Source organism: Mchenga conophoros, linkage group LG16 (genome assembly GCF_057382185.1).
Source record: "Mchenga conophoros isolate Kocher_MC1m ecotype Shallow Benthic linkage group LG16, M_conophoros_male_GT1.1, whole genome shotgun sequence".
In the NCBI taxonomy this organism is placed as follows: Eukaryota; Metazoa; Chordata; class Actinopteri; order Cichliformes; family Cichlidae; genus Mchenga; species Mchenga conophoros.
The window spans coordinates 1,952,036-1,964,532 of NC_140541.1; the positions used below are offsets into that span (position 1 = coordinate 1,952,036).

A 12,497-nucleotide genomic window follows, 5' to 3' on the forward strand; every position below is an offset into this window, starting at 1 on the left:
GGCTTCTGCTCTTTAAACTGTTGTCTCATATTAGCTCAACTTAAACAAATTATATTCCTGCCATCTGTCCTAAAATATCTGATCTCAGGGCCCACACACATCCGTTGCCTGACGTTGGTGTGGATCTCCAAGCAGCTTTGCAACCCATTGAAACCCTTCTTTCATGCTGTGTCTGAATTATTAATTACATATCTGTCATCACTGATGGTTTCATGGATCTTTCTGCTAGTCTCCTCATCAGATTTTCCACCTGATAGAAAAAGATGGTGGGTGTTGGTTCGGAAGGAGAGACATGAAGCCATATTTAAATGACCACAGAGGGAAGCAGTACTTTCCTTAGTGGTCATGATTTGTGGTTGCAGGAAGTGTTGAGATGCTGACTCAGCTGATCCTAGGATGGACTGCGTTGCTAAGCAGCCTCCCGTCGGCTGCTTCCTCTATTACAACAAGTGAGTCAAACACTGGATAACAGTTAAGTCCATAAACACTAACACTTTCTTGCCTCCTAAGGTAAAGCACCCACCTCAGTGAGTTTCAGATTAAACCATTAAGATGTGATTGATACTTCAAATGGCAAGGGCCCTTCGTGGTCACACGACAAGTAGCGGATATTAGGTGGTGTGGTCGAACAAGGGAGGGGCCACACAGATATATCACGTTGACCAAGGAGGTCAACGTGATATATCTGTGCATGGAGAGAGGCTGAAAACACTTCTGTGTTGAGCCTGGTGAAGGAGAGAGCTGAGTTGGGGCTGGAGAAATTAATCAAAAATATTGAAGTAACTTTCTGTTAATGAGCATTTCCCCTACCTGGCAGCTCCATCTTGAACGTCCTTTATTGAATATATCCCCTGTGCAACTTTGTACATGTCCAAACCATCTCAGCCTTGCCCCTTTGTTTCCAAACTGCTCAGGCAGAACTGTTGTGATGAACTCATTGTGGTGTGAATAAGGCATGGCGGGACCACAAATTGTAATTTTGAGCCATTTATTTACACCCAAGCTGCCAGCTGCACATCACACCACAAGACCACTCATAACCCTGCTTTTCCGTGATTTAATGCTGCGGCCGTGACCTGCATCTCCAAACGATACATCATAGCAGGTCTCACTAACATCTTGGACACCTCCCCTTTCACTCTTGCTGCTATTGTTCTGTCACAAATCGCCCCTGACACTCATCTCCACCCACTCCACCCTACCTGCTCTTTCTTCTTGACCACTCTTGTGCACTATTGCCTTAGATGGCTGACTTCAGGTATGTAAACTCATCTATCCTTATTACCTCTCTTCCTTCCATGTTCACCTTTCCACCTGTCTCCCTCTCGTTCACACTAGAGATGGCACGATACCACTTTTTTATGTCCGATACCGATATCATAAATTTAGATATCTGCTGATACCAATATGAATCCGATATAGTGTATTTTTTAATTGTTTATCTGCTGGTTTCCTCTTTCTGGTGTAAAGTGAGCCAAAAACAAACAAGAGAGACGGAGTCGCGACAGAAGAGCCGATCAGATGATCATTGATCAGTTTTATGAATGAAGTAGCAGCAGGAGAGGGAGAGAGAGAGAGAGAGAGAGAGAGAGAGGCAGTTGCTCCATATATCGGTTGTTAAGCTTAACGCTGGAATGCTTTTCTGGCAGATCAAGGACCTCAGTCGCCTCAAAAAATAGAGACGACTCTGGCCCTTCCTGTAAAGTGCTGTGGTGTTTTTAGCCCAGTCCAGTTTATTGTCAATGTGTACTCCAAGGTATTTATAGTCCTCCACAATGTCCACACTGACCCCCTGGATTGAAACAGGGGTCAAGTGTTTCCTGGTCTTCCTGAAGTCCACGATCAGTTCCTTGGTCTTTGCCACGTTGAGCTGCAGATGATTCTGCTCACACCACGTGACAAAGGAGTCGACCACAGCCCGGTACTCTGTCTCATCATCCCTGCTGATGCATCCAACCACCGCAGAGTCATCAGAAAACTTCTGAAGATGGCAGGTCTCTGTGCAGTGGCTGAAGTCTGTGGTGTAGAGGGTGAAGAGGAAGGGGGAGAGGACAGTCCCCTGTGGTGCCCCTGTGTTGCTGATCACCTTGTGTGGGAGACACACACACTGTGGGAGACGTACATATTGTGGTCTTCCTGTCAGGTAATCAACAATCCAGGACACCAGAGAAGCATCCACCTGCATCGCTGCTAACTTATCACCCAGGAGGGTCGGCCTGATGGTGTTGAAAGCACTAGAAAAGTCAAAAAACATGACCCTCACAGTGCTCGCCGGCTGGTCCAGATGGGTGTAGACACGATTGAGCAGGTAGATGATGGCGTCCTCAGTTCCGAGACGAGGCTGATAAGTGAACTGAAGGGGATCCAGGTGTGGTCTTACTATGGGTCGCAGCTGGTCCAGGATGAGCCTTTCCAGGGTCTTCATGATGTGGGAGGTCAGTGCCACGGGCCTGTAATCCTGGGGGCCACTGGGATGTGGCGTCTTTGGTACAGGGACGAGGCATGATGTCTTCCACATCACCGGGACCCTCTGCAGACTCAGACTCAGCATAAACAGTTTATGAAAGACTCCACACAGCTGGGGGGCACAGGTCTTGAGGACGAGGGGACTCACTCCGTCTGGTCCAGCAGACTTGCCTGAGTGAAGTCTCCTCATTTGCATCTCAACCTGGTATTGAGTGAAGGTGATGGGTGGGGGAGGGGTGTCAGGAATCTCACAGGAGGCAACATGTGAAGAGAGAGGCTGGCACAGTGGTGTGGCTCTGGATTCCAGGCTGACTACAGGTGAGGTTGTGGGGGTGGGAGCAGACACTGTGGTGTCGAATCTATTGAAAAACAGATTCAACTCGTTGGCTCTATTCTCACCTCCCTCAGCTCCCCTGCTGTTGGTTGGCCTGAATCCAGTAATGGTCTTCATGCCCCTCCACACCTCTCTCATGCTGTTCTGCTAGAGTTTCCACTCCAGCTTCCTCCTGTAATTGTCCTTAGCCTCTCTGATCTTGTCCTTTAGTAACACCTGGACCTTCCTCACCTCCTCTTTATTGCCCCCTCTGAAAGCCCTCTTCTTGTTGTTGAGGAGGGCTTTGATGTCCTTAGTCACCCACGGCTTGTTATTTGGGTAACAATGAACAGTCTGAGCTGGAACAATGGAGTCGGTGCAGAAAGTTATGTAGTCTTTGATACACTCAGTAAGCCCATTGATGTCCTCGGCGTGAGGCTCACAGAGTGTCTCCCAGTTGGTCACCTCAAAGTAGCCCTGTAGTTCCGCTATTGCCTCCTCTGACCACCTCCTAAAATTTTCTCTCCCCTGGTGGGACAGTCCACATATTGTTTGAATGTTGTTAGTGTATTGTCCAGTGATACATGGTTGAAGTCACCCGAGATCACAATAAAGGCACTCGGGTGCTGAGTCTGTAGCCGAGCTATGGCAGAGTGGATAGTGTCACATGCAGCTGTGGGGTTAGCAGAGGGAGGAACATAAACAGCCACCAAGATGACGTGAGAGAATTCCCTGGGTAAATAATACGGCCTGAGTCCAACAGCACACAGTTCAATGTCCGGGCAACAAATCTTTTCTTTGATTGTTATGTTGGCAGGGTTACACCACTGGTTGTTAACTAAAACAGCAAGCCCACCTCCTTTCCGCTTACCGCTAGCGATGCTGTCCCTGTCCGCCCGAACAGTGTGGAAGCCTTCCACGGAAGCATTCTCTTCGAGAATGTCCTGGTGCATCCATGATTCGGTGAAACACATCAGGCTACACTCTCGGTATTCCCTCTGACTCCGTACGAGTGCTGAGAGCTCGTCGATTTTATTTGCCAACGATCGCACATTTCCCATCACGATAGACGGCAGACACGATTTATAGCTCCTCCTCGCTTCGAGCCTCCGCTGTCTCACCGTCTCCTTCTTTCTTCTCTTCTGTCCTTGACCTCTGCATCCCCGATGTGTTTTCCTCCAAATATCAGCTGGTACTTCTACGGGCCTGGCCAGCGAGCCGGCCGGCATCAGGGCGATCAGCTCATCTCTGGAGTAAACAGTCCGTCCTCTCTTGGCTCTCTCTCTCTATTATCTGCGTTCATGAGAGCCACAAAGAGTCAGTGAGACTCTTTCTGACCTTCTCCATTCTTCTCCATCAACACTCTCAAAGCAAACATCACATAGAGCTCTTTCTTGATAGGGAGCCACACTGCTGCTCACTGATTGTCACCTCTCTTCTCAGCCTAGCTTCCACAACACTTTACTTTATCTTCATAGTATGTGTCATTAACTTTAACCTGTGTAGTTACTAGAGCTCTGCATATCACCCTTGCTCTTGAACATCAGTTTCAGTGCCTTGATGCATGCTCAGTCATCCAGGTAAGTAAACCCCAAAAGTTGATTCTGTTCATCTGGATGCAGCGTTTCCAGTGGGACAAATGTTTCGTCACTCATCCAAGTGACTTCTTCAGTCTCAGCTGACTGACATTACATTTTAATAATCAACGAATTGACCTCCCAGCCCATTGTTCATTCAGTACTGCTGGTTTCAGTCATTATGCAAATGTACTGTTTATAAGATTGGGGAAACCAGCAGTCAGCTGAGACTGAAGACGTCTCTTGGATGAGTGCCGTGTTTCTCTCACTGAAAACGTCCAGATGAAAAGAATCAACGTTTTGGGATGGGTACCAGTACATTTCTTTTCCATTCCTCGGGCATGAGGACTGTGGTGAACAGTCTGGTTAAACAGCCTAAAAGGTCTGCTGCCCTCTCTCCTAGAAATCTGCCAGCCACCTTTCCACTCTTCATTCTCTTCACAGCGGCCCACACGTGTGCAGGGCATTAGCAAGGAGGAAGTGTGGGCCGCTATGAAGAGAATAAAGAGTGGAAAGGTGGTTGGTGACTGCACATGCAGCAGCATGACTGCTGTGCAGACAAGTCAGACAGTGAAATATACAAATCAAGAATCAATGCCCCACAATATTTAATGTCTGAGCCACAGAGCCTTGATCATAGGACCACTCTGGATAACATGATGTCATGGATGGTACGTAAAATCAAAACACAAGATGTGATTTGTTTTAGAAAGTGTTTTTTACTTCACATACTGCCTAAAACCGTCACTATGTCATGATTATAGATCTGATTGATCTCAGTGCCCTCCTTTCCCAGAATGCACAGGGAACACAGTAATTAACATGATTTTTGTACTCTCTGCCTGTGCAGGATTCCCATCCAGCAGAGGCAGCAGGTGGTCAGTTTCAAAATGTGAAGTCTTCATCACTCCTCCTCTTCCACCACCTATGTTTCCTCCAATCAAATGGAAAGCAGAGCTAATGGTGATGATCTCCCTCCTCTCTGTTACCCACAAATTAGCTTTGTTTTAAAATTATTCCTTCAAGACTTTCTTCAGGAATAAATGTTTCAAACCCTTTAGCCTTTAGCCCAACCTGTAGCACCCACATTGATTCATTCAAAGAAAGAAAAGGTGTGAGAATTGAAGCATGATGTAAAAGAACTCGTTTTTTGTAATTTCTCTGTAACTCTCCAGGTTGACATAACAGAACACATCACAGGACCTAAAGGAGAAAAAGTATGCAGGACCATCTTTTTACATATTTAACCCCCCCCCCCGCCATATGTACTGTTACGGTAATGGTACTGTTACTGTTGCAGGGCTGTAGGGGAGCCAGAGGATCGAAGGTACAGTGTAAGACAGTTATCCCATCTTTTCAGGCTCATAAATACTGCATGTAAGATGTCATGAAAGCAAAAGCTAACTGGTGAGTGTATTTCAGGGTCAGCTTGGTGTGTTAGGTCCAGAGGGAGAAGGTGGAATGCAAGGAGCCATGGGACAGCCAGGTCAAAAGGTTATACAAAGTCCGTCCATACAGACATACACCACAACACTGACTGCATGGTCACTACATGGTCAAGGAAAGACTTGCTCTGATCAAATAAAAACAGAAATTACTATTTAATTTAAGAGCTAAAAAGAACTAAAATGAGGAGAAAAGAAGAAGTTCTGGTTTCTTCTTGTTAAAAGGGAGTTTTTCCTTCCCACTGTTGCCAAAGCGCTTGCTCACAGGGGGTCATATGATTGTTGGGTTTTCTCTGTATGTATTATTGTAGGGTCAATATAAAACGCCTTGAGGTAACTGTAGTTGTGATTTGGCGCTGTAACGAAAACTGAACTAAAATGTCAGGAGTGTAAAAGTAATGGATAAAGAGACCTAACATGTAAAATAGAGAATTGCAGAGAATTGAAACAGTGGTGAAAAAATGAAAAAGAAACTATTTGTGTAACACAAAGTTCATGTCTTCAGTAATGCGACTGTGTGACTAAGAACTCTGAGGTGTGCATTTATGCAATAATAAAGTCATATCCTGTATTTGTAAAGCTATGACTAATAAACGGGTAAACAGCCTGTATTTGTATAGTGCTTTACTAGTCCCTAAGGACCCCAAAGCGCTTTACACATTCAGTCATCCACCCATTCACACACACATTCACACACTGGTGATGGCAGCTACATTGTAGCCACAGCCACCCTGGGGCGCACTGACAGAGGCGAGGCTGCTACTTACATATTTACATTAAGGACAATGGTTACTATAAGCAGAGTACTGTACAGTCATTAAATTAAATAAAAATAACTACAGACAAGAGGCAAAGCAGGTTGTAGTGTGAATCGGTTGATTAAATTATTGCAGTTACAGCGCAGATGGACTGACAATGACAATTGCCCCAATATAATTCCCACTGCACCCTGCACGTGACACTGAGGCACTTCAGGGTTTTTTTCTTTGGCCCAAGGTCCCTGATGAAAATAAAAAGCTTCATTTATGGACATACAGGGTGGGGCATTTGTTCTTGGTTTGCTGTTGGCTGCCAGGGTTGATTTTGTTATTAATCATGGTTGTAATGCTTGTGCTACCTGTTATTTCTTGTGCACACCAAGGTCTTTCAATAAGTATAAAAGACTCATCTTATACAGTTTAGGTCATTGTGACACAAGACCCAAACACACACGGGTTATGCTTAGTGTCTTTTTATTTTGGAAATAACCTTTGGCACCTGCCTCGGACGCAGCCACTCCCTCCCAGCATCATCTGCTCCATCTCACTGTGGGCACACAAGACATCTCCCTCATTAACACTGTCCCGTACACCTGTTGCCTCTCCTCCTCCGTGCCGCCCAGAGTTCACTATGTCACCCCTCCTCTGCAGCAGGCCAGCAAACCACGCCCCCGCCACAGTCATCCTTTAAAAAGGGGCAAAGTTTCATGTTTTTACAGGAAACACCGAGCATAGAAAACATATCACTAACTTGATTTCTCAGGTGTATCAGTCGCCTTTCCATCCAAAGCCAGATAGGTTTTAAGAATATTAGATGTGATAGACATCATCAATGTTCCATTTATTGAAATAATGTATAAATCTAAATGTTTACACAGTGAAAATATGAGCTGATATGAGTCAATGTTTCCACAGGGAGAGAAGGGAGACAGAGGCTGGAGGGGCCTGTATGGAGATATAGGAACTCCTGGGATGATGAAGGTACATTAAAGGCTGGATATATTATTTATATGACTAACCAGCCAGTAGCCATAGTATATACTACCTGATTTAGGACACATCTCATAAATTACATTAAAGACTGTGCTGAATAGATGAGTTCGTCCTGCCCACATGCAGACATATATGTTATTCACACTCATCCCGACTCCTGTCTGGAAACCAAACAGCAGTTTCCCATTTGTATTTTGTTTTAATGCTACTGATACTAAGCTCCTTTGTGTGTTTATGTAGGGCAATAAGGGGCAAAGCGGATTCAGTGTAAGTGTTTTTTCTTTTTTTACTGTTATACATTTATACATATGTTCCGATGACACTTGCTATTTTTATTGTTCAGGGTGATAAAGGTGTCAAAGGAAAAACAGGCCTGGAGGGAGTGAAGGTGAAGAAATCAAAAGAAGAAAAAACATTGCTCCTGTTAGACATTATGTGACTGCGTTGGCTGATGAATCTGTGCGTCTCTGCAGGGGGAGCGTGGCATCCCTGGAAACCCAGGACAGAAGGTGAAGAACTGGCTGAGACACATTCGGTGAAAATCTCTGGCTGTGCAGTATGTTAAGGCCATTCTGTTGTGCTGGTGCAGGGAGACCCAGGCCAATGGGGCGCTGCAGGGAAAAGGGGGGAGGAGGGATCCAGAGGAAAGCCTGGGGACAGGGGGAGCACGGTAGGCACGAAGAATGAAACACAGAGTGTGTGCATGGTGGGAAACCCTGCAAGGGGTTGGCAGTGCTAGAGTCGGAAGAATGACACACAAGTGTGTGTGTGTGTGTGTGTGTGTGTGTGTGTGTGTGTGTGTGTGTGTGTGCGTGCGCGTGCGCGTGTGTGTGTGTGCGCGTGCGTGTGTGCGTTTGATATTGTTCCCATTGCATTCATGCCTTTTTGTTTAAAGAGCTGCCTGTTGAAACAAAAGCTAGCTGTGAGGTAGGCGTTTACTAAACGTCTACTAACCGTGAAGTTTTGTACCGACTTCATCCTTTGACACACACACATATCTGAAAAACTGCTTAGTAGATTCATATATTTAAAAAGGCACCTATTTTCTAAATATCATTTTGTTGATGTGAAACTTCTTACCTCTCACTGTCCACAGACATTTGCTGCTTGGTTACCTTTAATAGGATATAGCTGAATGTAAGAAGTTTGTACCTCAGTTTGTCTGCTGCATGCAAACCAAATGAATGGAGTGATCACTGTGTGCAGGGGCCGAAGGGATCTCGTGGGCCCAAAGGGTTTCAAGGTCATCTTGGTCATGCAGGGCGTCATGGTCAGACTGGAGAACCTGGACTTCCTGGACAAGGTTTGTGACAACACGTGTATCAGTTTTGATCTACTTTAAAGTGCATGTAAATATATAGTCATGATATTGGTACAGAAGATGAAGATTTATAAAGTTGTATTTAAATTTCATTTCACCAGAGAAGTCTGATTGAGGTTAGGAACTGCTTTTTAGACAGTGACGGCATCAGGGAGGCATGAAACTGTGCTGAAGAAACTATGTTCTGTAATGTAATGATTTATGTTACAGAGAATACTCCCATCTACATCTCTACACGGTATAAAAATGTATATAATTACTTTTTGTTTCTTTGATCACGCCTTATTGTGTGACATTGTTTTTTCCAGATGTTTGCACAACCACTAAAGCCACAAGAACCATTTTAATGCTGCAGGTTTATATAACCTGTAATAATCCTTTCATGCAGCGTAATAATCGGTATAAAACCACACTTTAGTTCACACTTCATTTCATCACTGTTTACATGTTTAAACAAAAACTTCCTGGAGCGTCTGCAGTTTATCCAAAACACTGCAGCAAGGCGAACCATCGAAGTATTCACACACGTGACACCGCTGCTGATACAGCTGCACTGGCTCCCCATCGAGTCCATTTCAAGATTCTGGTTCTGACCTTCAGAGCTCTTCATGGACAAGCACCAGCTTACATCATTAAAGGTCTGCAGCCCTGTGTCCCCAGCAGCTCCCTGAGGTCATGTGATCAGGGCCTACTTGTTATTCAGTGTACAAGGCTGAGAACTGAGGGAGACAGAGCTTTAGCCCCTGTGGCTCCCAGACTGTGGAACTCTCTCCCACTGAGCGTAAGATGTGTGGACTCGGTAGTTTCTTTTTAGAGCTGCATTTTGTCTGTTTCTGTTTTATACTTTGTCATCCTTGTGTCAAGCACTTTTTGATCTTTTATCTAGAAAGGTGCTATATAAATAAAGTTTTACTTAGTTACACATTATTTAATAGGGCAATGTCGTTCAGGCCAACGACGCAAGCATGGAGCAGTCATACATACCCAGAAAGGATAAAGCTGTGACATGATGGCCTTGTTGAAACCACTTAAAATATAAACTTGTTGGCAGAAAGCTGATTATGCCTTGTGTTTTCTTAGTGTATATCCTACCAGGCATGGAGGGAGAAACAGGAAACCCAGGTCCTCCAGCCACATGCAACTGTTCACAGGTTCAGAGCCCACAACGATTGGTGGACAGCGTGCACACGGTCAGTGTCACACTCTGGTTAAACTGTATTACTCTGCTGGGGAGTAATCTTTACACCATCTCATCCCAGTGCATTTTTTAAAGCAAGACTTTTGTTTTATTGGATCTGAAAGAGTGTGGAGCAGCACACCCACAGCAACACAGACAAATGGACCAGAATTCACACATGCTAACTTACCATGGACCTTCTATGAAATGTGATTCTAGCTATGATGACCCAGCAGCTCTGGATTCCTCATTTTGAAACCACTGCCACCAGTAAGCTTTAAACAAGTCACAGAATAGTTCTGCATGCCATGAGGTTCATGTGCTTGTTCAGTTACATGTTCAGTTAGGCTGTAATCGAATTTCTAATTTGTAAACAAAGCAATTCTTGCATGACTGCTCGTGTTGTGACAGCTGTCAATCAAAGCAGCAGCAATCCTTGGTCCAAACACAGGAGCTATAAATGTTTTCACCCCACGTGCAGTTGTCATGACGAGGAAAACAGCTGGAGACCTGGACTTTGTACCGTTGTGGAAACAAATCCTTTTGACCTCAGCAGGCTCATGTGTCACTCTGCAGGTGTTTGTTGCGGATGGAGAGAAAGCGATGAGAAGGCTGCGCGTGGAGAATGTGATGGTGCTTCGCACGGACAAAAAGGCTCTGTACATCTACACTGAGTCTCAGTGGATCAACGTATTGGTAACACACAGCAACAATTGAATGGAAACACAAGATCCAACACACAATACACAACTGTCTGATGTTTAATGAAGAGTCTCTGTGTTGCTCTCTGTCCACACAAACACACGATTTGAGTGTTTCTTCTTCCACATACTGAAGCTTTAAATTATTATTGATTATGATAATGATTATTCTTTTTTTTTTATTTTGGCAACAAGCACAAATCGGTGTAGCCCATATATCAACAGCTACGCAGCTCGAAGTGGGGGGCAGGCTTTAATAGCAGTCACAGTGTCGTCTTTTCTGTGTGTTTTCCCTGCATGGAGCAGCAGGATCCCCGACACTGACGGCATACTGAAGCTGAACCAGACCTCCAGCCTCAGCTGTCCATTAGCAGCGTCTGACCAGCTCCTCTAACATTTACAAGCATTCCCTTGGATTTGTGTGACCACTCTAATATGACCTATAAATATCCTTTTGTGAAAACTCGAGCTGAAAGGTTTTTTCCACCAAGTTGGTGTTGTGGCCTGATGAGTGAGGGAAGGATCATCAGCGTTGTCTAATTGTCCATCACAGACTGTTGGTCACTGAACATCCTCGGGATCACCCCTGCAGCAGTTCTAACTTTAGTAATCACCATCATTTACAAAGTTTACATGTTATATTTGATAAGATCTGACAACTGAAAGCATAACGTCATCAGGACTGTGCTGTGTGACTCTCCTGAGGTCACAGAGTAAGGAGGCTCATTTCCTCACAGACACAAACAGAAGTCACTTAAAATAATGTTCCTGTATCGTTTACCTTTCCAGACCTGGAAGCTATGCCTGTCTTTTGTCTCAACTGATGATTTATGCATGCATCATTTAAAAGCACTTAAACAAGTCTTCATCATAACACACCAAAAGGAAAGTGTTTCTTTCTTGTGATGCTGCAGTGATCCACCTCCTACAAAGAGCTCAATAAAAACAAATACTTTGTCTTACCTTGTTGTGAACATGCTTGTTTGTTTGCTGCGATTAACAACCTGCTCTGCCACCTGATCTGCAGCCACACCTACAGTGGGGCAAAAAAGTATTTAGTCAGCCACCGATTGTGCAAGTTCCCCCACCTAAAATGATGACAGAGGTCAGTAATTTGCACCAGAGGTACACTTCAACTGTGAGAGACAGAATGTGAAAAAAAAATCCATGAATCCACATGGTAGGATTTGTAAAGAATTTATTCGTAAATCAGGGTGGAAAATAAGTATTTGGTCACCTCAAACATGGAAAATCTCTGGCTCTCACAGACCTGTAACGTCTTCTGTAAGAAGCTTTTCTGTCCCCCACTCGTTACCTGTATGAATGGCACCTGTTTGAACTCATCATCTGTATAAAAGACACCTGTCCACAGCCTCAAACAGTCAGACTCCAAACTCCGCCATGTCGAAGGACACCAGGAAAAGTATTGTAGACCTGCACCAGACTGGGAAGAGTGAATCTACAATAGGCAAGCAGCTTGGTGTGAAAAAATCAACTGTGGGAGCAATCATCAGAAAATGGAAGACATACAAGACCACTGATAATCTCCCTCGATCTGGGGCTCCACGCAAGATCTCATCCCGTGGGGTCAAAATGATCATGAGAACGGTGAGCAAAGATCCCAGAACCACACGGGGGGACCTGGTGAATGACCTGCAGAGAGCTGGGACCAAAGTAACAAAGGTCACCATCAGTAACACACTACAACGGCAGGGAATCAAATCCCGCAGTGCCAGACGTGTTCCG

The 12,497-nt window shown here is 44.8% G+C and overlaps 1 protein-coding gene across 1 annotated transcript; it reads left to right on the plus strand.

Annotated features, from left to right (window-relative positions):
• The first annotated feature begins 367 nt into the window (after positions 1-367).
• LOC146556069 (uncharacterized) lies at positions 368-11,683 on the plus strand. Its single transcript, XM_085249425.1, has 13 exons — positions 368-449; positions 5,207-5,319; positions 5,532-5,573; positions 5,657-5,683; positions 5,779-5,850; positions 7,475-7,540; positions 7,793-7,819; positions 7,896-7,940; positions 8,026-8,061; positions 8,142-8,222; positions 8,759-8,855; positions 9,954-10,063; positions 10,627-11,683. The coding sequence occupies exons 1-13, from the start codon at positions 374-376 to the stop codon at positions 10,765-10,767; spliced, it is 933 nt and encodes a 310-aa protein (XP_085105551.1). The 5' UTR covers positions 368-373; the 3' UTR covers positions 10,768-11,683.
• The last annotated feature ends 814 nt before the right edge of the window (positions 11,684-12,497 follow it).